Source organism: Carassius gibelio, chromosome B3, assembly GCF_023724105.1.
Source record: "Carassius gibelio isolate Cgi1373 ecotype wild population from Czech Republic chromosome B3, carGib1.2-hapl.c, whole genome shotgun sequence".
Taxonomy (NCBI): Eukaryota; Metazoa; Chordata; class Actinopteri; order Cypriniformes; family Cyprinidae; genus Carassius; species Carassius gibelio.
In genome coordinates, this window is record NC_068398.1 from 11,850,720 (window position 1) to 11,876,371 (window position 25,652).

Here is a 25,652-nt window from a genome sequence, read left to right on the forward strand (position 1 = left end):
TTCCTTCTGTCTAAATTTATTCCCCCCCACCAAAACAAGGGAAACAAACAAACAAACAAACAGACACACATTTAAATGTGAGCATTTCACATAAAGGTTCATGGTCGGAAAATGTGCCAAAAGATATACAAAGCTGTGAGCAGATGTAACAAATGTAAAGATATTCAAAGAGTGTTAAATAAAACAAATACAAAAGAGTATAAAAACTAATTAGGTACTAAACTAGTTATAAGAAAGTGTGTGTATAAAGTGGGTAAACCAAAAACTTCAATCTATCTTTCCAATTAAACAAAGCTTTTCCATTTAAAATGAAAAAATCCAACATCTTGTGTGGTCGAAATAAGCAAAGAAAAAAAATTCTATAGTCTCTGCACTAAAACTTTGGAGATGAAATATATTATTTTCATTTTGGAAAACATTTTACATTCATCATAGACAATACAGAGCCTTAAACCGCCCATTCTGGACCCGAAAACCACCAGCGACTGAGCAAAAAGAAACAAAATCAGCTGCTGCTCTGCGAACACATGCCAGAACCAACGTGTGTGTGTATCACTTAAACCCGATGCCCTAGACAACATCTGGTCTCATCCAACAAGAAACTTGCGTACCTTCATATTTCCTTCACTGGCTGTGTATGATTACATGTCAATATACAAGATTTTAAAAAAATGGTGTATTAGCTCTGGAAAACTTGTTTTATGCTCATTTATAATATCTTTGGAGAGCCCTTGTTCAATAAACCTTCAATGCAAATAACAAAGAAAATAACAAAACCATGCAGTCCTCCACAAATCAGAGTAAACAGAGAACAAGAGACCATAATACTGCACCGGCTGTGAACAAATCTGGCAGCAATGCTGTCTATAAGGATAAAGAGAACCTGTAGGTGATTTACACAAGCCCACAAATTGGATACAAACACTATCTTAAGCAGGATGATGTCTCACAACGTGAATTAATTCAGTAAAAATGCTAAAATATCATCATAAGTGTATTACCTGTAAAAGACGGCATTACAAATCTCTAGGAGATGTAACAGGACCACTATGTTTCCCGTTGTAAAGTTAGACAGCTGCACTGTATAATCAAATATAGTCTTATCAAACGTACTGAAAACAGCTGGTGTGGAAACTCAGAATGTGTTTTTCTTGTTAGAAGAGTGAAAACCGTGAAAGGACACTTGATTAAAAAGGCATGTTTTTTAGTTGTTTACACAATGCTCTTATAAATGTAATCAGTTTGCTGTATGACTATATCTGGATGACTTAAAAGGCAAAATATTGCTGGATTGTTAAAAGTAAACACACTTGGATAAGTTGACTGTTTAAGGTAACACTTGTTTAACAAGTGGACCGCTAAATGAATGATATTGCTGTTACACGCTGGTTGTTCTTCTTAATCTGAATCGCACCCCTTTATTCTTCACTAGTATGAAAAACGCTAACAGAAAACACGATGTAAGGACCAATGGTGTCAAGTGCTAATTCTTTTAAGAGTGCACAATTCTTATATCTCTAAAAGTTGTACATGCTAAATTGTGGATACACTGTACTGTACACATGTACACCAACACACAAAACCTCACACACACACAGTGGAAAGAACAAGAATCGCTTGCTGGAAAGGGGTTTAAATCAGATTCATGACATCCAGTCACTTCAGTTCAGAGGAGGGAGGAGAAGATCCCAGAATCGGAGACTTTGGTGACACCTGTGGAAAGGAGAAGCTTGGTTGACGAGCAGAAAACTGGATGTGATAGCGGTTATTGTGACATTTGTTATCTTTGGTTATTTATTAAGTGAGAACAGAGTGAGCACACTCACGGGGGAAGGCGGCTTCGCGAAATTGAGGTGCGCATACAGAAGCACGGCAATGTCATTCTGACTGGCCTCCAGTGCGATGGAGAGAGCTGTGCTGCCATCCTGTAAAACAGAAACAGAAGATATCACAAACCAGTATAAACTATTTCATAATAGCTAAACGTAAGGGTTTATGGCAAATACGAGTCTCCACAACAAAGAAAATTGAAAAGAATTTGAAGAATCTAGTGTAAAACTAAATCACAAATGATTCATCTGTACATGCAACCTTTTAGTTTTAAAACCTTTAATACTAACTTTAATACAGTTGATATAATATATATACATTATTATATATTCAGGAATATGATTCACTTTTTTAAAGGTTTTTGTACATGTGACCTTTTATAACCATTATACACCTTATCACCATAAACAAAAAATAAATCTAATCAATCAAATTTAAAATGATACTTTATAAAAATGTTGACTTTGACCGACTATTCTAAAAATAGTGTATATTTATTTATTGCACTTATTTATTTCCACATTGCACTTATCATATTTTACCAAAGCAAATATTAAGCAAAGTTATTTTTTTAATAATTATGCTTGACAGCATACCACACTTAAAGTTATAGTTCACTCAAAACTGAAATTTCTGTTATCATTTTCTCACCCTCTAGTCATTCCAAACATGTATGACTTTCTTTTTCTGTGCAGCCAGAAGAAGGCATTTTGAAGAACTGAAGAACTATTTTTTTCCCCGTTGACTTCTACAGTATTTTTCAATTTTTCAATGGGACCCAAAAGTGTTTAGCAACTAACATTCTTCAGAATATCTGACCCACAGAAGAAGGAAAATGGCTTACACTTTATTTTACATTTACACTTTTTTTTTAATATATACATTTAAGAACGGAGTAATATTAATTAAACACATGTTCTTACTATATGGTTAGGGTTTGGCTTAGGGTTACTTGCATGTAATTGTGCATCATTTATTATTATTATTATAGAAAGTACATGTAACATGAGTAACACGGACACCTTAAAATAAAGTGTTACCAAAAAATGCATACAGGTTTGGAAGGACACAGAGGAAAATTTTTGGCTGACCAATCCCCTTTCGATGCAAAACTGGCAAAAACTGACAATGAGAAGCGATAAAGAAGATAGACAGAATTTAACAGATGAAGGTGGAATCACGCTTGATAAAGAGAGAGATAATCACATTATCAGTGAGCGTGGCGTCACAGCCCGGCACAGACAGCAGCTGCCGCACAATGTCCACGTGTCCGTGTTCACAGGCACACATGAGCGCTGTGGAGCCGTCATCATCCCGCAGGTTCACCTGAGCCCCACAGGACAGCAGAGCTCTCACCATGTCCCCTCTGCCATGACTGACCGCCAGCATCAGCGCCGTCTGCCCTGCCTACAACACACACACACACACGCATCAGTACAATACAGTGACTGAGACACACTGAAGTACACCGAGGGACCGGAAGGGGGCGCACCTGGCTGGCTTTGGCGTTGACGTCTCCGGTGCGGAGCAGCTGTAGGACGGTTTGAAGGTCACTGTCGGAGTTGAAGGCAGCCAGAGCTGTCAGCATGATAGCTGTGTAACCAGCCTTGTTCTGCTTGTCAGCATTACAGAGACCTACGAAGCCAGGACAGCTGATAAATAAGAGCTACAAATATAGCTCTGTCACATGCTAAATAAAAAGTACTGACATATTTTCGGCCACAAATACATTGCTGTTTTTAATGGAGAGAACACTTTAAAAGATGCATTAAATTGATATTTGATTGTATAACTATGATTATCTGTTTTTTTTTTCATCTGAATTAATGTATGGTTGCATTTTTTTTGTGTGGAAATTTGTATATCTATTATTTATAGCATACTGTATTACTATATTTACGTTATTGTTACTTTATGTTTGACCTAAGATACAAAAAAAAAAAGGTTAAAAAAAGCTTAAAAAAAGATGCATTAAAAAAAAAAAAAAAAAGACCGTAAACACATTTATAAAGTTACAGAAGATTCAATTTCAAATAAATGTTGTTCTTTTGAACTTCATAATTATCACAGAAGCCTAAAAAAATATATAATGGTTTCCACAAAAACATGAAGTACACTCAAAAAAATGACTCTTTAAACTTACTTAAGTCAATTATGGACAGTGGTTCCACACAACCAAATTGTGTTTTGATAACATTAATGGAATTTTTTGAATCTATGCAAACTCCTTGTGTTGTGACAACACAACTGAATGAGGTAGAATCTATGTGAAATAGTAATGTTCAACCAACTCAATTTATTGACTTTGCTTCAACTTAAACTGGTTAAGTTAACTCAACATGTTTTGGTTTATTACAATCTAGCCAAATTTGTTTCACTCTATCAACATAAGGAGGTTTGTTTCAAATTACTCATTTCAATTATGGACAGTGGTTCCACACAATTAGTTCTAGTTACTTTAACACAATATTTTCTTTTTGAAGTTACTCCCTTCAACAAAGCATTTTTTGTATGTTTTGTCTTGTAATGAGACAAAAGACAAGATGTCACAAATGATCAAAGTGTATTTGTTAAACAAGCAATAAATAATTACACACAGTAAAATACAGTTTAAACCACATTACAAAATTACACAAAATAGCAAATACAATTCTAATTGGCATTCATGGGCAACCAATCAAACCTTATTCCAGGAACAGGAAGTGGCTCCAGAAATAACTTCTTCAGTATTCCAAATGTGTACCTGAGTTCAGGAGGGTTGCTCAAGTTCAGTCCATAAATCAGTCCCAGTAACATGGTTTTACAGACTGTAAACTGCTATAGGTCCTGAAGAACTTTATCCTTTAAAACTCCAACTTCTGCTGGACTGTCTTCAATGATGCAGCTTCAAATAGATTCCCATGAGTCTTCTGGATCACCTCCTGACTGCTGGCAACGTCTGTATCCTAGAAGTATTTAAAAGCATGGAGAACTCAAATTATTGTGTATTAACTTTAACAAATAATTTATTAACCTTGAACTCACCATATACTCCATACTGCTAGGGTCTTCATTTGGATACTTCAATTTCATTAGTCTGAAGATGAAAACAACAAAATTTAGCCTTTGTTTTTTTTTTCTAAAATTACATGAAAAAAAGTCAGTCATTCATCTTCTTATGGGAAATCCAGGCAAGCAGTCAAGATGGGATTCTAACAAACATTACAGTGGAAAATGTTACACATCTGGACCCTGTATGGTTAACAACAGAACTGGAATGTTCCCAGACCCAGAAACATAGTAAGGACATCAGTAAAACAGTCCATGTGACACCAGTGGTTCAACCATAATTTTACAAAGTAAACAAAAATACTTTTTTGTGCAAACAAAATTAAAACAGCGACTTTATTCAACAATTCTTCTCCAAATCGCATCTTCCACCATTATCAACAGCACGTAAATAATTCATGCACATGGTGCTGCTGACCTACAACACGCCTGCACTGAGCCTTGATTACACGCAGAGGAAAGCAATGTTCATGCCTCTTGTTACTGTCCATAATGGCAGAATATGTGATTTGGAGAAGAATTGTTGATTAAAGTCGCTATTTTTGTTTTCTTTGCACAAAATGTATTCTTGTACCTTTGTAAAAGTGTGGTTGAAGCATTGATGCCACATGGACTGTTTTACTGATGTCCTTACTATGACTCTGGGAACATTTCAGTTGCATTGCAGCCTTTATGGAGGTTCAGAAATCTCTCGCATTTTCATAAAAATATTAGGGATGCACCAATTGACCGGCCATAAATTGGAAACCAGACTGTTTTTGCTTTAAATACGCAATTGGTAATCGGCCGGTCTTTGGAATTTTTTTCAGCCGATTTTTCCGGAAGTGCGCCCGCGTGCTCCGACTACATTACTTCTGTGTGAAAGCAAACACATCCCGGGATTGATTCCAGCATTGAACTCGGGTCGGGGACGTAGTAACATTGCTGGGTTCAATCCCGGGACAAGCGCTGTGTGAACAAAAGCCAGATCTAATGCCGTGTCGTAGTGATGACATTATCGTGTGACTCTTTTACTGGCTGTTTTGAAGGAAGATCAACGTTCACTGAAAAAAAAAAAAGTGCAAACTGTATGAAGCAGAGATCAGTTAGTTCCTCACTTTCCACGGTGACACCGAGATCGTTCGCCAGATTCAGTGAAAGTATTACATGCCTAATGTTTTCGACTCGTACATTACACGTCACGCCCTGATGTCACGTGTCGTTACGGGATCTGTATTTGCCGGAATCGCAGTGTGAAAGGGGCTTTATTGAGCTTTCCCTCAATTTTGGACTGTAGACTGTGGACTGTCCTTCCTTCTTGTTTGTTGCTTAAAGATAAAAAAAAAAAATCGTCCAGTTTGCTTGTAAAAGAAATCGGTATCGGCCATGAAAAATCATGATCGGGGCATCCTTAAAAAATATCATAATTTGTGCTCTGAAGATGAATGATGGTCTTATGGGTTTGAAACGACATGAGGGTGAATAATGACATGTTTATTTTTGGGTGATCTAGCCATTTAAACACACCTGAACCAGCTAATCAAGGTTCTTGGGAATTTTAAAACAAAAAAGTCTTACCTGAAGTTCCAGGCAGGTGTGTTAGAGCTGAACCCCACAGAACACTGGCTTTCCTAGAGCAGGTCTGGACACCCCTGCCTTGCATCAAAATAAATCTATCAGTTTATAGATATACCACATATTTTGTATTTATTGTATTAATAAACCTTATCTTATCTGTCTTTTTTTGTCAATTTCCAGTGGCCAGTGAGAGAATAATGTTTTAATACAAGGTTGTGTTGAGTGCAGTTGTTCTTACCTGTGTAGTGGGCACCAAGAGGGTTTCAGTATTTGTCCAAGGTCTCTTCTTCAGTATAAAAACATCTTCGTAAATTTTGCAGTCCGAATCAAGTTTGGCAAAGATTGTTGATTCTAATGGGCCTATGGTAATTCTGGATGTCTCAAATTCTGCACAAACCTGTACACATGAAGTGCAATGTGTTACAAAAAAAAAAAAAAAAAATTGAACAGCAAAAACCAATTCAATGATCAAAATATTAAGTGATTTATTTGTGTGAGTGATGAATAGTGTCATGTTTACCATTCCTAAAGGAGGACCTGATTACATATCTGGAGCATATGTATAATGTGAACAGCTCAGAGTAGTGTCCGGTTTAAAGTCATTGTTTGACCACACCGCCATGTTCATAAACAAAGCTTCAAATACTTCCACTGTGCTGAGCCAGGGCTCTCAAAACTCGGTCAACATCTCATGGTTGGACATTTATTGATTATTTATCTTTTTAAATTAGTTAAAATATACATATTATAACAAATAAAGGTAATTACTTCCACTTTTTAAAGTCATTATGTATTACTAATACAATTAATTTATACAAATATATTTGGCACACAAAATGAGATAAGAGAGAAACTCCTATTCGCCATTTGATTAGTTATATGAGGAAGTAGCTGAATGACAAATCATTCTGTCTCTTAACATCTCTTATTTATAAGCCATATGTATAATATAAAGTAAAGGTAAGTGATAGGACGTTTTATTTTTGGATAAACATTTTATTAATAAATACAATCTCTCTTAAAATACCTTATTGGGTTATGATAATCAAAACAGTTTGGTTTGATCTAGCGCAGAACTAAGACTTTAATGAAATATTTCCCCCACTTATAAAATGATTTTATTATTAGCTAGCTCCATACCGGAGAGCTGCTTTATAAAAGGAAATCAAGTTATAATTCTAGCGACACTTACTCTGTATTTTCATGTTTAATATTGAAAAGCTATCGATTGCATAAAGGACTGTTATATAAATAAACGTGACTGGACTTTTCTTTACTGGAGTGCCTGGAGAACCTCAGAGTTCGTGCAAACATCCATATCTCTGTGTTCTTAAGAGCTGCTTTTACATCGCGGTCAGTTTTTTGTTGTGTTTATGCAGTTATTGAGAGGAAGGCGTGCAGTATATATTTACATATTCATCCAAGGTTCGGATCGGGTCGGTTTGCCTCAAACTGAAGTGCTATCTTCTTCTTTTTAATTGAATCAGGAGAGTGTATTACAATCTTGCGCTACAGCGACACACTGGTCAAACTGCATTAATGCAGGCTTTCAAATCAGGCAGATACGAGATCAAACCACTAACGTTACTCAAAAACATTTGCTGAAAATTTTATTTTTATCGTCGACGTTGTCGATAATGTCGAGTAATTGTTTCAGCCCTAGTGTATATATATATATACTAAAGTAAATACATTACAGAGAGTCGTGCGCTTTCACATCTCCCAACGCTTCAAAATCATCTATTAACGGTGCAATAAACCGATTACACAATACTAGACTGCAAAACAAAAGCACCTCAAAACAGAAACTCTAAGAGAAATTAAAGACTTTGACTTAACACAATAAAAACTTTAGATTTTCTTACCTGACTGATACCTCTTGCTCCCCTCCACACCGTCATCAAATGCGTTGGAAATCGTCACTTCCGGTTTTTTTTGAATCACGAAATTAAACCCTTTACGTTACTTTAACGATTGATAATTAAGTAAAATTTAAAATTAAACATTTTAAGTTGATTAAACACAATACAATTGTGTTTTGTCGGAAAACTAAATATATTTGTGTTGTTTTAACAAAACATATATGTGTAAAACGAACAGTGCCGGAAAACCATTTTTTTGAGTGTAGCACAGCTGTTTTCAACATTTATAAAAAATAATCAATGTTTCTGGAGCAGCAAATCAGCAAATATTCGAATGATTTCTGAAGAATCATGTGTCTGGAGTAATGATGCTGAAAATATAGCTTTGCATCACAGGAATAAATTACATTTCAAAAAATATTTAAATAGAAACAGTTGTTTTAAATTGTAATACTATTTTACAACATTAGTGTACTTTTTAATCATATAGGAGACTGCAGTCTTAGTAAAAAAAATCTGACTAGCCTCAAACACTAAACAGCCTTAAACATTTAATGTAAAAAATATAATTAATAAAATATGTGACCCTGGGGCACAAAAGCAGTCATAAATAGCACAGATGCATGGGTCAAAATTATTGATTTTTCTTTTATGCCAAAATCATAAGGACATTAAGTAAAGATCATATTCCATGAAGATATTTTGTAAATTTCTTACTTTAAATATAATAAAACTGAATTTTTGATTAGTAATATGCATTGTTAAGGCCTTTATTTGAACAACTGGTTTTGGCGATTTTCTCAATATTTAGATTTTTTTTGACACCTATAGATTCCTGATTTTCAGATAGTTGTATCTCGGACAAATATTGTCCTACCATAACTTATTTATTCAGCTTTCAGATTATGTATAAATCTTAATTTTAAAAAAATGGACACTTATGACTGGTTTTGTTGTCCAGGGTCAAAAATGATTGACATTCTTTAAGTACTGAACTCTACTGATTTCCCTTTCTCCACTGAATTACCTTTTTACAATTGTAACAATAGAAACCAGAGAGTGGAGAGTGGAGAGATATGATATAATGCGAAGACAGTGTGTCAGCAGGCAGCACTGCTCATATGTGAAGAGCGTGGCTCACCAGTATCCAGCAGTAGTTTGACTACAGGGAAGTTGGAGTGAGAGACAGTGTAGTGCAGAGCTGTGTTTCCATTGCCGTCAGCCATGTTGATGACAAACTGCAGTAGCTGAGGAGAAATGGAGGCAAAGGTGTCCATGTATGCTTTGACGACTGCAGTGTCAGCAGCTTTATGACAGGACACTCTGAGCCACTCCTGCAGCACCGTGGTGTAGGCTGTCCTCTGGCAACACAAGAGGAGACAGAAACAGGCTTTTACTACAGTCTATTACAAAAAATACATCATGCTAATTTACTAGTAGATCCTCAATATGAACGAATAGCTGTTTTAAAGAAGGGTCATGAAATAAAATATGAGTGGTGCTTTTCCATGCACAACTTGCCACCACAGTGTTGGAGCTCAAATAACTTTTGTCCAACCTCAAGTCTGGTCAAGTATATTGTTTACACATTTTCAATTAAAGTCTAATGAAGTTTTCAGTATGAAACTTGTAATTCTGATTAGAAACAATAATTTGAGGTATTATTCATGGTTGAGGCACTAAAAGTACTGGACTAGTTATATGGCAAAGTTTTGAATGGGAAATTTAGTAAAATAAGCAATGACAATAGTGATTATAATTTTTCTATTTTAATATTTAAAATGCATCAATGGAACAATAGAAAAATGTGGTCAAAAATATTCACAGGACCCTTTGCAAATACCCAATTTATATGGGTAAAATAATTACATAATTCACTTTTAAGTGATGAACTATGTTATCTATCACTTCTAAGCATGAGAACACAACTGGTGAACATACTGCATTTTGATGGCTGAATGCATTTGGTTCACTGAGTGCCTTCTGTAAGGTTTGGAGGGCCGCCACGAGACTGCCACTTAATTCCAGACTGGAAAAGAAAAGGGACATTTTTGTAAATCAGCATTTACAGCCAACTACATAATCAAAAGTGATCTGATTTGAGCCTCCCTACCTGCATGTTTGTTTGTTAGTAGAGGTGGTGCTTGTATTTGCAGCTGGATCAGTGGTGGAGGATATGGCTATGTCCTGTTTTGCTGACGCATCAGTAGATTGTGACTGTTTTGCTACTTGTTGGATGGTGAGGTCAGTGGTTTTTGATTGGCTAACATCTTGCTGAGGCTTGGCACTGCTGGATTGTGATTGAGTGACTGTCTGCTGAGCAGCAAGGCCCGACACATCTGGCTGGACGTTTGACTCGGTGGCTAGGGATTGCTGCTCAGTAGTGCTGGTGGATGATGACTGGACAGAGTCTTGTTCAAGAGAAGCGGCTGTGCTTTGAGAGGAACGCCCTTGGAAAACATCTGCTGATTGAACGATGTCCTCCGGATGAGCCGTGGTGGTCACTGATGATTGGTTTACAGAGTGCTGTATGCCTGCCTCTGCTGCTGGTGATTGGGTGACCTGTTGCTGGGTAGCTGCATCCGTGGCTTGCGATTGGCTGGTGCTCTGCAATGCTGCAGTGTGATTGGCTGGTGGCTGGGCAGTGTTGTGCTGAGGTGTTTGAGCAGCTGTTGTCTCACAGATGGGCTGCAGGCTGCAGGAGGTCACTGGAGACTGCTGCGCCACAGATTCCGGTAGTTTCTCTGTAGCCTCGTGGTATTCGCTTGCATCGCTTTCATCTTCTGAACTTTCCGAGCTGCTGTCGTCAGAGGATGTCGACTCGTACCTGCAGGGCACATTAGCTCTGTTATTTACCTCATAAAACCCCTCTGATCTAATGAAATGTATTCCAAATTGATCATCTAAACAAGATGTGTAGATCCTGAAGGAGACAAAATTTCCAAAAAGTTTCCAAAAACCAAAAAGTCACCCTTAACCAAATAGTTTGAGCAACATATATGTTGTGCTAAAAGAAACATAAAAAAAAAACAAAGTAGTTCAATGATAACTTTGTTGACACAAATATCTACAACATATTTAATTTGCATAATTCTTTATTTACCCTCCATTGACTCCTATGAACTGCAGGTTCTTTTTGGTGTATGGAGAACCAGGTTCCCCATCTGCCTTTCGCTTCATGATTGACCTCAGGTTGGACTGAGGGGAGGCTGGAAAAACACACACACATGGACAGTGTAAAAACCATTAGTTATCTTATAGATATCAATAGATGATATGTTTTTTAGCAGTTACTAAAAACTACAAAGCAAACCTGGTTTTGCTGGATCGATTTGAATGGCTTCTTCTGCTGGTTGCTGGATAATCTCGCCCTCTTTTAGCCGATGGCAGACGGCTGACACTTGGCTGCGTTTTGTCTCCATAGCAGTTGCCTGGTTGGTCACTGGCACTGATTTGGACACTTCACTTCTCAAGACCTCCCGCACCTGCTTAGAGCTTATTGCAATGGGGAATTCACGTGGTGATTCTGAGGGCAAAAAACAAAGGGGTGGTTTAATGGGATAGTTCATCCAAAAACGTTGGTTAAACTTTTTTGCCCTTGGAGAAATGGAGACTATGCATGCTGCAATTTTCACAAAAATCGAAGTCAATGGAACAAAAAGTGTAATGACCTCTTATGCACTATATTCCAAAAAGTTATAAATCCATACAACAACTTTAAGTAAGGAACAGACAAGATTATTTTGAATATTCAAATGGGCAACGGCTCCAGTGCCTTCAAGCTTGGCACATTGTGTCTTCACTCAACATGTGTATATTCAGTTGGGTTAGGATAAGGAGAATTAGGAGATCTGCGTGAATAATGACTTAAATTTCACTCTGTTGCTCATACAAAGCTAAAATTTGGTGTCAGAATACTAATATGGGGAATGGAGCACTTTTATGGTTCATCTTTGTAATTTACCAAGTGAACATTATCTTTACCCTTTTTCTGTTATTTTTTAGAAAAATGCATCACAGATATTCTGCTTACTTTCATGTTCCATGAAATGTAATTCATGAAGGTGAGTAAATAGCGACAGATATACACACCCTCTGCTGCTGGGGACTCTGCATGTCTTCTGTGGGCTCCTTCCAGTACAGACCCAGGCTGAGCAGGAGAAGTGCAACCCTGGGCTCTTAGCAGAGTCCCTACTCCCAACACTGTTGGCTGCTCCAGCGTGTACACTTGGATTCCCACGGTTCTCTGCTGACGAGGCTGCTGAGTAAAACTGATAACTGTGTGCAGGCCCGCACTGGCCTCACCTTGCTGCTCCTGCCAGCCGATACTGGTGGCTCTCACCGCATGTCCCACCTGAGCAGAAAGAGCTCGCCTCTCTCTCTGAGCCGCTTCCACTTGCTGCTGAGCACTCTGTAGCTCCTGCGTCATTTTCCTCAACTGAGCTTCTAAAAGCCCCAACTTAGTCTTGAGGGCTTCGGCTTCAGGCAGCAGCCCCAAATCTTCTTCTCGCACCCCAACTCCCACTTGACGGTAAACAACTTCAGGTCCCACACTGACAGTTCGCACCTCCCGCTTTGCACCTGGACGAGCTCCACCGACAATTACAGTCTCCTCGATTTCACATCCTGAGTCCTGAAGGGAACCTGGAGTGGTAGGTGATAGACTTCCTGCGGCTCTGTTCGTGGCTCCTGTCCCGTTTCCCGTCTCCTCTTCGGGGATGTCGATGTAGAGCTCTCCTCGTGGACGGCTCCGACTAAACCCCAGTGTGTGGCCCAAGAACTTCTGGCTCTTGAGTTGTACGCTGAGCTGCCTCTTCTCCTCCTGAAGTACGGAGATCTTTACTTGCAGCACCGGGATGGTCTTCACCTGCTCTTCCAGTTCCCGGATCTTCCGCAGGGCGACAGCCATCTGCTCCCGTACGTGCTGCAGATGGGCGGGCGTCGGTGAGACGGGTGTGGACAAGCCGGAGCTCATTGGCGTATAGGAGCCACCTCCCTGTGCACGATTGAAGCTGTGGGCACTGGATATTGAGGTGTTGGAGCCGGCCATGCTGTTGTGCATGCTGCCCAGGTTCGAGAAACGACGGCCATCCTTCTCCTCCTCCAGCTTGCGGCGAGCGTCCAGCAAGGTCTTCTCCACACGTGCCGTACTGAAGTTGGGTCGCTGTGAGCTATGAAATCCCGGTGCACAGTAGGAGTACGACGAGTGGCGGCTGTCCATGCTGGCGTTGGAGCAGAGCGACTCAGTGGAGGTCCACCAGGAGCCCGTGTATCCACAGCCACGTGGAAGCGAGCCATAACGTGGCCGCCGCTGCACTGGAACTTTCTTAATAGTGTTGCCCTTTTCAATGTCATTGACATACTTGAGGAAGTCCAGGTCCAGACGGTAGCCATAGGGGGTCTCTACTGAGTATGGAGCCTCTGAGTCCTTTCCATGCAAGGAGGGGGGCTCCGGGGAGTTAATCTTCCCTAAGCATAGAGGAAACAACTATAAACTGCAGGAAATCTCGGTCTAATCTTGGAATCAGACAACAGGGAAAATAATACGATTATGATTGAATCAGGGCTTCACTTTACTAGTTAGCCTCTTAAGAATGGACGAGCTGGAGAAAGTCAACAGAATCACAATATATAAACATTAGAGTATGTGTAGTATCTAAAATCAAAGTGGGACCTTACCTGGAAAACTAGAGTCCATATGAAGCACCTGAGCCATGATTGTCATTCACCAGCCAATATCTCCTGGATAAGAAAGATACTGTATGTAAGCAATACCAATTTTCCTACTGAACCTATGAGATCTACAACCAGCTACCAAACCTAATAGGCAGCTCTCATTCAAAACCTTTAAATCAGAAATTAAGCAGCAGCATACAAATATGCTCCTCAGACCAGCAGGGGAAGGCTCAAAATCCAAATTAGCACTGGATTCACAGGAGGATAATGGTACTTTCAAGTTATCTAAGATATTTTAGGTTTGCAACTGAGAACCATGTTTTCTTCTTCCAAATTAAGTACATAAAGGATTATTAATGGAATCGTTATGAAAGCAGAAAGGTTAAGATGAATATGAATCATAGCTGTTAAAATCTTCTCAGTTCCCATTTCTGACTAAGATTTACTCTGATGACGTCTTAAATTCAATCTCAAATTCTTAAAATATCTCCTTTTGTGCTCCATAGAAGAAAGTCAGGCATGAAGGCGAGTAAATTTTGGATGGACTATTCCTTGAAGTCCAACAAACTATACAGTGCCCCTCTGGGGGGGGGGGGGGGGGGGTCTTTGAGCACCCTGGCACAGTTACGTAAGTAATGAAAAAAGTAGTGGGATACACCTATAAATAATTATAGATCCTAACATAAAACTGTTGAGCATTTAACTAGTAAGCTAACTTTTGATGTTTGTTAAGGTTGTAACATTTTTACTTATGAAATATGTAGAATTAACTCACACTGACTTGAATGTCAGTACCTTTAATATCATACACAAATCTTTTGTGTTGGTTTCAACTCTTAATTAGGATCTCCTTGTAATTCGTCCCCTTCTTTATCCCCTACAAAGTCAGGCTGTTCAGTTTCTGTTTGTTACTAGTTCTCTTGTTTGGAGGAGAGGGGGAAAAGGGGAAAGTTCTCTGGCAGGCAACAACAGGAGAACACTTTAGGAGCGTCTAGTTACAGCCTTATTAGGAATCATCTGAATACGCACTCTGTGGTTCTCAGAATCGAGGTACTGTAAAAAAAAAAAACACATACACGGGCACTATCGCTTGGACTTTCTCTCCCACACTTTTTCCATGCTTTTTATGTCCTTTTTCCTCCCTTATTTTTCCTCTCTCTGTCAGCTGATGGTCAGGAGATACTGTAGCAGCTGACCTCTGTCCACTCTTCCTTCATCTGCTCTCTCAGTTGCCCATTTCGACTGAAGCAATGCGTCCAAGCTTTAAATCAATTAGGTAAAATGAAACAGAAGCTGTACATGCATAGGCCTTACTATAACAGTTTTTCCCTATTTTTTCATCTGGCTCTTTTGCTTTAAGACTGCTCTCTTTTTCCCCTCAGCATTGCATCTTTCCCAGCTAATGTGCCTTTTTGCCAAAGATTAACTTTCTAGGTCATTAGTCAGTGGGAAGGGGGGTGCAATGTCCACGAGCTATCTCTGTTCCTAACATTAACAGGATATTAGACCACAGAGTTGGGCTCGAACTTCACAGACATCTCGAAGAGAACTGCTGACTGCTCCAGTCATTTCGGTTCATAATGGCAAATTGCTTCTCCTTTGCTGCCTCACACAAAACTTTTCCCCTCTGTCTAATCTCATGACCCTCTCAGTCTGTTTATGTTCTTGCCTCTTTGAGGAGAAACTAGGGCATACGGAAACACTGACTGAACTGATTTGATTTTGTAGATCTTAAGCTGACAAAATGAGCTCTTTTGCCCACTACCCATCCTGTGTGCTTTTGCTCACTTCCTTACACTTGACATTTCTATCATTTAACAGGAATCCCTTCAGCTGTGTCACAGTGCCCACTTTGACATCCAGTTGTATTTGTTTTGTTTTTTTTGGTAAGCAAGTCATTTTTTTTGTCACAAAGATTACCCATGTTTCTACATCACCTACTTTCATTAGGAATTTCAATTTTTTTAAACAGAAACAACAGAGAAAAACTAGTACATTTAAACATTAAAAAAAAAAAAAAGAATAAAAATGGCAATTCTACCATTAATACTAGAAAAAACACTCAAAATATATATATATATTTTTTTTCTGACTGTGCCCATTAAAATATCACAATGTAGAAATATAATAATGATGCCATGCTGAATGTTGAGTAAGCTTGAGAAATGTTACTGTGAGCGCTAACACACAAACTTTTGTGTGTGTGTGTGTGTGTGTGTGTGTGAATATTTGAGCGTGAGTGCTGTGAAGAGTGTTGACGGGGGGACGGTTGATGTGCCATAATTAGAGACTCCAGCAAAGGCTCACAGCATGACAAACATCCAGCCTTCAGCAATAACTGCCCTGTCTCTCACACTATCACAAACAAACCTCTCTTTGTCTCTCACTTTTATTTCTCTGCTCTATTATTCTGACATCTCTGTTATTATTGTTCATATTTAGGGTTAAGATTTGAACAAATTCTTAAACTTTAATGCGCAACTCATTCTGTATCATACTGCACTGTTAGCACTAATTCAAATCGTCAGCTTACTGATTTTTCCCCTTCGGCCATAACCTACTTATGACTTTCCCATCAACTGATAAAACGGCCAAAAAAACAGCCATATCTACTCATATCTAAAGACTAAAATTTCATAGAGACCAAAAGGGTTGGGCTCTTTTGACTTTCATCCACTAAGCAACACCTAGCAACCATTGAGAAAACCCTAGTAACATAGAAACATGTTAAAACCCACTCCTCGACTGCATAGCAAACATTCACACTGGCTAAGCATTAGGGCTGCATGATTTGGGGAGAAAATGTAATCACCATTTGGCTGAATTTTGCGATTGTACATCATTCTAATAAAAATGATTATGAATTGCTATTTTTATAATGATTAATAATATTATTAAATTAAATACTAAAAAATACTAAAGAAAAATTACAATTGTAATAATAATACGTTCACTGTAAATTAAAAAAAGAAGTGCTCAAGTGTCAATTTAGCTCTGAAATGAGCTGTAAATATATTTAATTAAATTGCAATTTGATGATCACACTAAGCCATATCATAATTTTTGTTCTAATTGTAAATAGCAATGGATTATATTTACACTAAGCAAAAATAGCAGCGGACCTGTTTTCTGCTATTTATACTACATACTGCAAATAATGGCAACTATCTGCACCTTAATGTTGTAGTACATTATTAAACAGTATGGAATAATTACATATTGAGTGTAAATTCATTAAATGGATACTGCCTTATTGTGCTTAAAGAGCTGCTAACACGGTTTTCTTGTTCTGTACCACTGGGTGCATACAATAAAAATAAAGATGAATTCATAAAGCCTTCCCCTTTCCTAACCCTACCTTATACTTTGTTTTCAACTTTTTGATCATTTCCTTTATTTGTATTGACAATAAATACCTTTCCAATGTGATATAAGATGTAAAAAGTGAGAAGAATTAGTTTGGCAAAAGGTGGATTCAACTGAGGGGTTGAGGTCGATCACCTCAAAATGAATGCGTTACACGCTTTACCATTTGCCATAACATCTTCTGTCCTAAACACACATTGGTGGGCGGAGTTAGTGCACATAGCCTCTGCCAAAAAGGCTGACTATTTGCACTTAGTGTAGATAGATGCTCTGTTTCGAGTTATTGTTCAGCAACATGCTAAAATTACTCAAAATAGCAGCCAAAATCCAAAATCCTACAAAGCGACATTTTTAGCAATCACATAGCAATACCCTGGAAGTACCCCAGTGCCATTCACATTACAGTAAATATTCAAACCTAGTTTCTTGACAGTCATTCCGGTGTTATGCCCGTATGCTCTGGAACAATCCCCTTCTCCAGCCCACCACGTCCACCCTCTCCTGCTGAAGAACAGGGCTTCATCAGGCACTATGCGTGCATGTGTGGCGGTGACCTTCCTTGCTCTTTGTCTGCTCATAAACAGTGTCCCATTGAGATGACACTGAACAGAGCACAGTGTGCCCCCCTCCCCTGCAGCACCCTGCCACTTCTCAGTGGCATGCAGCAGACCTTTCACCAGCACAGCCAGTCGCTACCCTTCTCCGGAAGGAATGCTTTGCCCTAAACCCATGCCCCTCTCTCCGTACCACTCTCCCAACTTCCCTCGCTTTACATTCCAGAGCAGCGGAAGTTGACATCTCCTGCCTCCAGGGTGTCCCACACCCACCGCCACATTATTAAGATTAGCAATCTCAAGGGATGTCTTACATCGGTCTACATTCGGCGGCCAGTAGGAGTGATTTCGCCATGCTTGTGGAGTCAGGAAAGCTGAATTCCTCAAAGCTTGTTTCATATTATGAAAACGCGTCAAGAAAAAGGCCTGGTCATTAGTTTCACTCAAGCGAGCTTTCTGAGCAACAGATAAACGTTGAGGGGTGCTTAGTTTTGATGATGTTCAAAGGTCTCTTTATCACTGTGTGAAACTCAAGCTCCGTTTGCAACAAGCTGCTTCATTTTTCTTGGCTATAATGTGGAATTCGGGATGCTTATCTACAAACTAGGAAAAAACTGACTCCTTAAACTCAAGGGAACTGCTTGAGTAATTTGTATCTTGTCTAAAGATAGCAGTCAGAGTTAAATAACTCACTGTGCTGCAATGATGGTCTCTCTTCCCCGACCTCCTCGCTCTCCTCTTTCGATTCCTTCGACTCCCTTATGGATGCCACCAAAATCCTAAAGGAGGGGGAAAAAGATTTATTATTTACAGAACGGGTTAAACGACGCCTAACATTGGCAGACTCTTTTTTTTATAGGATGTCGGGCACACCCTTCATTTCAGACTTTTGCAGTCATCTTGAGCACTAGAAAAGCCACTCCTCACGACTGTTGATCCAAAAAAGCCTCTTCTGTGAGAGACTAATTCATCTGGGCTCTCTATCATCATTGCTTACCACCACAACACACCCCTCATCTCCCTCAACCACAACAACATGTTACTTGGCAAATTGTCCCGAGCCTGGGAAAGCTCTGCACTGTGAGCCGTGTTTTCCTTTTGCTCCGGAGTTCTACTAAGTCACCCGCCTAAACCCAAAGAGACGGACACACCCCTGACGGACATCCAGAAACATTCCAGAACATCGTGGACCTCCACAAACACTCCTACACCTCAAAGATTTCCTCAAGAGCAGGGTTCGAGCGCTGATCTGCAGGACTGGAAAATGATCCTCTTAATCTCATGCAGACATTTCTTTTCTGGTCATCTAATCTTACGCTTGAAGAATCAAGGGCACGTTCTTCTAAAGCTCAACATCTCATACGTGCATTTCTGCGGTCTTAGTGGTGAATTGATATGATTTTATGACGTAACAATGTCAAAGTAGGAACTTTAGGTTACATTGTTCCAACACTTTTGTCATGCCAGTTTCTGGAAGGAGAAAGAAACAGAGCCTTATACAGAAGTGACAGCCAAATCACAAAGAGCCATTCATTCAGCCTCAAACTCCACAGCTGGTTCTAATATAGAGCTGGGAGGAGCACTGCGAAGAGAGAGAGAGAGAGAGAGAGAGAGAGAGAGAGAGAGAGACTGCCTTTAAAACACACGTAATGCTTCACATTTGCCCACTGCTGAGAAAGTCCTATTCTTTCTGGAAAACAAAAAGAGTATCTTACCGTAACCATAAACTCTTTCCAATGCGCAGTTTCTTTTTCTGGATGTAGGCTATTCGCTAGTGGTTTCTGAGAGAAATTGTTGTGAGATTATGGACATTTGCATTTGTTTGGATGACATAAAATGATGTAACAAAGATACAGTGGAGTTAAAACATTTAAGATTCAAAATCAAGTTTAAATTTGCAAATAAACAATGATTTAAAATTAAAAAAATAAATCAAGAAACACTGATATAAAAAAGTCACTTTTAATGCATACTTTCTGAAAAAAAAAGATTAAGTTAAGATTAAGCTAAGATTAAGATTAAGTCGTATATATATATATATATATATATATATATATATATATATATATATATATATATATATATATGTTACTATAATTGGCAAATAAATAAATGATAAAAATGCTAAATAAAGGGGTCTCTGACTGTATATACAGTACACCCCACTGTTTATCATGCACTGTGTCACATAGTATACTATTAAATTGATTTTTACCATAATGACTATGTGGATGGTGATCAATTTAGAGAAGGCCAACTCATGCACACAAAAAATAGCTTGAAAGATTGACACCACACTTGTCTACACTTAACAACATAAATGTCTCCTTCCAACCACACATGAAGCCACAGTGTCAAGCACGTACTCAACAAAAGTTCATGACCTTTAGATAGATGAGGATGATACTGTGTGTTCCTCTAAACTACATGAGGGCTATGGTCCATTGAAAACAAGTGTGCACATATGTACGGAGAGTTTAGGTTCAGAAGGAGTTACAGGAAAGGGAGCTAGAGTTCCCCAAAGACCCAGAAAGTAGTTGGTCACTTCCTCCCAGTCAAGGCAAAAGGGAGACTTCAAAATCAGGGAGGAAGAGAAAAACAGTAAAGACAGAAACGGTAACAGAGCTGACAAAAAATGCAGTAAATTCGGCAGGAAGGAGAGCAGAAAGACAAAGGGTGTAGGTGCAGGATGGACACCGGGAGAGGCTAAATAAGCAAAGGGTGATATTTAAATGGAAACGTCTACAGCAAAAATACTTTCGGTTGCTTTCAGACTAAGAAACCCAGCGTGAGTCATTTCAAATGCCATTGGCTTTACGTTTTGTGATCTTTGCTGACCATATTCTGTAAAAAAGCACAGCAGGACTAGATTAAATTTAAGGAAAACTCAGCACAGTTTAAAAGGCCTCGTCCGTCCCGACTGTGATCGTGTTTGCATTCCTCTAACCACTCAAGAAAAAACACAAGACAAAGCTGGAACTGTGCCGTGTCTTTGAACTGCGTTTGTCAACTCTTAAAGCCCCAAGTACACTTCATTTTTGTACACATACACAAGTGTAAAAAGTGAAGTATGCTTTGGGCTTTAGGCCCCAAAAATGTTAACTATAAAGATAACTTTATTAGCATCCACACCAATGGACGATAACATCCTGTTCATTAACCACACATGCTGGAGATTTATTGGCTGTCAATTTAAACCCTCTTAACTCTGATTGGCTGATTGCATGAAAATTTGTATCATTCATCAGCTGGAAAAAAAAATTTCTGAAAGTGATTCCAATTACGCAATTGGCTGAAAGGAATCGTAAAGAAAAAGACAACACAGATTCATACATTTGAAAAGGTAATTATAAAAACGCCCCTATTAGTCAATTCCAGGGGCAAAATATTGCCTCTTAATGGAAAAGTGGCCCTTATCTTGAATGTGGGAGGCATTTTTGTGGTATTTCTGCCCTAAGCCCCCATTAATTTCTGACCCTGAGTAAGGCGAAGCTGTTGTTGGAGGAATACTCCTCCACTGGTGGTCCATGCAACCAGATCTTGTTGATATCCATTCATGGAAGAATAACATGGATGACTCGCCGCTCAATTCTTCTCAATTTGTGGACCATCTGGGGAAATTTCCGCTGGGATAGGGGTTACTTAACAAACCTGCTAGTATTGTAAATATAGGCTGTTGCGAAGTTCCAGCCAGGACCTTACAGAGAATTATGACCGATGCTGGAAATTGTCTGCATGCCCTGCACATACAGAGCTGTTTTATACATTAGGGAGTGGTATACGGAGAAAACGACGGCATCCAGAGAAACCCCACGGCCTGAAGCCAAAGCTCAAGACCCAGGGAGGGGCCTCTCTCTGCTCACGTTACGACCGGAGCAGGAGCAGAACATACACACGCCGCGTCACCATTGGTCATTGTGCTGACCTCCAACAGGAAACGACCCGCGGGGCGGAGCCGGGCAACAGGAACCGCCACAGACATCCAAATTTACCCCTCCAAAATAGAACTAACGGCAAATTCCTGGGAGAACCGGGATTAAGGGTGATGAATGTCACAGACAAACTGGGAGGGAATATAAATGCTTAGAAGTAGAAAGAGACAAACAAAAGAGACATGTTGTAAGTGTCGTGTCATGCAGCAGCGATAAGGTCACGAGTGCGTAAGGGGTGTCGATTCATCACTGCGGTCGGGGCAGCTGTTGCGGGGAGACTTTAGGGGTTAGTCAGACTCTGCTCGCTAATGTAAACAAAGAGGAAGGGAAGCAGATTTCACGGGGAACGTTCACAGTCTCGGCCATTTCCAGGTTCCAGACCTCTCGTGTGGAAGCGAAAACTCTTTCAGAGGTTAACTCTCATACATCCTGACAGAGCTGAATGAATATAGAGTTACAATAAAGAAGGGCTTTGCATAGAAGTTTGCGCAGAACCTTTGCGAGAGACTTCACGGAGCATTTCTGGGATAGACGAGGCCAAGAACACACCCCAGAACACATGTCCCACGCATTCAGCAGACAAACTGACCCACACATTCACTCTGGGGACTCCAGTCTGTTCTAAAATTTCTATTCTCCCCTTCAGATTAATGTCTTCTCCGGATTAGAGCAGTTCTGTTGGAAGGCACATACGTAGCGTAAAGCTTCCAAAATGACTTGTGTAATGAGCTATAATAAAAGATGACTAAATCAATTATGCCTTCAACTAAATGTAACTGAAACAGGTGCCATGTATTAAGTCACAACCTGACATTATGGTATCTGGGCTAAAGCTGCAAAATGAGCTCAAAGTCATGATGTGATTGAAGTAGAGACAGATCTTTTCTTCCATGTTGTGACGCTGAGTAAGACATACAGAGTAAAACAGACATTAAAAAATGAAGAGCAGGGACGTTCTACCTATCGGTTGTTGATTAGTTGGAGGCAGACCTGAATGCGAGCTTAAGGTCAAGTGTTAAAAAAGGGACAGGGTTTATAAGGGCAAAATGAGTTATAAAAATTAAATATACATGATACATCTTTCTTTAAGAAAACATGTAAAGAATGTCAACAGGTACGTGTAATTTAAATAATTTAATCTTTATTAAAAATGTGTTGAGCCCCGACACTGCTTTGATGACCATTACACATTTCACATATTGTTTGATAAGATGACACAGGCTAACATAAACAGTGATGTCACTTTTGAATATTTTGTATAAACAAACCTCCTACTTTTAGATCAGAAACTTAACAGCTTTCATAGCGGGCAAATCTTAAATAAATGTAGACTTCTGAGTTGGTAAAATGTCATTTGAATATGCTAATCTAGGCAGTCTGCATGTGCTGTAACAGCATTAGAGGAATCAGTAGCTACTTACCCTTACTATTTAACTGAAGATGTGCCTTGTTAATCAAATATCTGAACACTAGAATATTAGCTGCCTAATGACATTTTTGCAAACAATTTTTTTTGGAGTGTGCTAATAAAATTTGTTTGTGCTGCATTGTTTGTTTGGTGGGTGTGCATCGTATTGGTTTGGGTATTAGTTTGAATGCATTATTTTATATGCAATATTTGTGATAAATTATTTAAGGAACTTTTTAGGAACTGGCCACAAACAATACATGAAACCTAGCAGGGTTAAATCTGGTTCATTTACAGTGCTGCTGTCACTGTCAAATAAATAAATGAACATACAGCAGACAAGCAAGCGATGCGGTAATGGCAAGCCCTCATACTTTTCAACAGCAATGAGACTTCACTGATGTTATACTCGATGTGATGTTTCAATGGGAACTAGCAGGCTATTGAACCAAAAAAAGTTACAAAAATTATTGCCAGTGCACAGAATGATGGTGATTGTTTGCATGCTTGATGATTGTTGACATTGTCTAAGATGAACTGAACATCACATTTAAAGTGACAGACAGATTTACACACCTATCAAGCAGAATAATGTCTGCTGGGGGCAAGTTAAAGCAAACATGACAAGCCATAAAATTATTGAGAATCAGACCACAGCTGCCTACCGTCACACAGGTCCATCCTGCTCAGAAGAAGATTTTTCTGAAAAAAGCTCAGTAAGACTACAAAAAGTCACACATGAGAAAATTAATTTGGAGAGGAAGCACTGGTGTCTAATGCACAGTTGAGATCACTTAAAATACTCTAGAGCAGACAGGCTATGTGTGAGAGACTGGAGTATTTACATCAGGAAATAAATCTGAAAAGTGTCAATCCCATCAAAGAGAAACGACTGAGATCTTGCCTGTGGGGGCGAGGTCTTGAGAGGACGTCAATCATAAGAGACACGCTGAGAAACACCGACAATTAAAAGAAATTAAAAGCGCTCGGGACAGAATCCAGTAATGATGTGGCTTCATTTCATTGCAAGCAACATTAGACGCCCAGCGTGTGGTCCACCGTACAAAGGGGGTTTTAATAACGCGCATTCCTGCGACTTCAGCTCGTGCGCCAAACGACGCGCATTCCTGCCCTGCGCGACACGACGCGACTGCTGTGATTACTTTACAGCCCTCATAGCTGTTAGTTAAACACACGACGGGCGAGACAGAATGACATTAACCCCGAAACAAAAACAAGAAGTCGCGTGGCGTGACTAAAACAATACAGTAAAAGCTTCAAATGTCACTGATGCACAAAAGAAATGACTAAAACACAAGTTTTTGCAAGCTCACTGAGCTGATTCGCTCGTTCACACGTTCAAGAGGTGTTTCACAATCAGTAACATGCTCCTTTGAATCAGCGCGCGCGTTAAACCCAACCAACCCAATCAAGGCCAGCTGAATTAAAAAGCACCGCAGCAGATGATGAACATCTGGAAGTCGTGAAGAACTCCAGGAGTCCCACCCTCTCCCCAGAGTCACAGCAGTCACGGGGCTTTCATTTCATCAAGAATTTACCCCCAGACCGCCATCAGCACTCATTTACCCACCGAGCCTGTTTAAATATACGACTACAGCAATATTCAGATAAAACACATACGAGCTGTTTTATGACCTGATTTGACTATAACAAAAATGCACGCGCCCGCAAATTAAAATGTTTTTATTTATTATTATTTTTAACACTTAAAAGGTTTTCAACAACAACATGATTATATTGCTTATGAATTAAATATATTTACACACGCGTGTCTCTGAACTCTGTTAAAGGCATTGTGCGCGCTTCCCATTATAGATGCTTTTTATTTCCATATTCCTATAATAATAATATACATTATCAACCAAAAGAAAAAAAGAGAGGATTGTTTTTCAAATAAATGCAACACTGACTCTAGAAATAAGTCATATAGTAGCAATAAATCAGTTTTAAATGGTGAATCCCATCGTAGTACCGTTACTTTTAAACTCGTAGCCTTGTAAAAATGAGCAGCACAAAGACTTTAAGCATCACAACCACGAGAGCAAGTGGAAAAACGACAGTGCACACGTGTACATTATAACTGTATGTTTTAGTCCCATAAAAATAAAATCATAAGGTTAAGCAGAAAGCATGCGTGTGTCACCTACCCGCTTCCAGTGCCCTCAGTCAGTATAAGGCCAGCAGAGACAAAAACACCGCAACCGAGGCGTGAAGCGAAGCCCTCCCTGCGCTCTTAAAGAGACACTCCTCCTTTAATCCCACAAACCTCCTCAAATAGAGGTTCTTCTTATTTTCACAAGAGAAACAACACGCGTGCTCATAATTAGCCTACTTAATACTCACTCGGGAAACATATCGGTAATCATTCATTAGTATTAAATAATTATTTAAACACTGA

General features: G+C 39.2%; 1 protein-coding gene and 1 long non-coding RNA gene across 4 annotated transcripts; both read right to left on the minus strand.

Moving 5' to 3' along the window:
- LOC127953302 (KN motif and ankyrin repeat domain-containing protein 2) lies at nucleotides 1–25,478 on the minus strand. Of its 3 annotated transcripts, none has more exons than XM_052552433.1 (13): nucleotides 25,402–25,478; nucleotides 18,587–18,672; nucleotides 13,977–14,039; nucleotides 12,390–13,766; nucleotides 11,611–11,823; nucleotides 11,401–11,506; nucleotides 10,411–11,124; nucleotides 10,239–10,326; nucleotides 9,439–9,658; nucleotides 3,323–3,465; nucleotides 3,037–3,237; nucleotides 1,827–1,925; nucleotides 1–1,713 (listed from the first exon to the last, which is right to left on the minus strand). In XM_052552433.1, exons 3-13 carry the CDS (start codon nucleotides 14,020–14,022, stop codon nucleotides 1,657–1,659), a joined length of 3,264 nt encoding a protein of 1,087 aa, XP_052408393.1. In that variant the 5' UTR covers nucleotides 14,023–14,039; nucleotides 18,587–18,672; nucleotides 25,402–25,478; the 3' UTR covers nucleotides 1–1,656. The 3 variants fall into 3 exon arrangements, with proteins under 3 accessions (XP_052408393.1, XP_052408394.1, XP_052408392.1); XM_052552434.1 differs by lacking the exon at nucleotides 25,402–25,478 and adding an exon at nucleotides 18,767–19,809; XM_052552432.1 differs by lacking the exons at nucleotides 18,587–18,672; nucleotides 25,402–25,478 and adding an exon at nucleotides 17,758–17,951.
- On the minus strand, nucleotides 4,377–6,717 carry LOC127953333 (uncharacterized). Its single transcript, XR_008153136.1, has 4 exons — nucleotides 6,674–6,717; nucleotides 6,436–6,513; nucleotides 4,855–4,906; nucleotides 4,377–4,775 (listed from the first exon to the last, which is right to left on the minus strand). It is a non-coding gene; the product is annotated as an uncharacterized LOC127953333 (long non-coding RNA).
- Nucleotides 25,479–25,652: the final 174 nt, after the last annotated feature.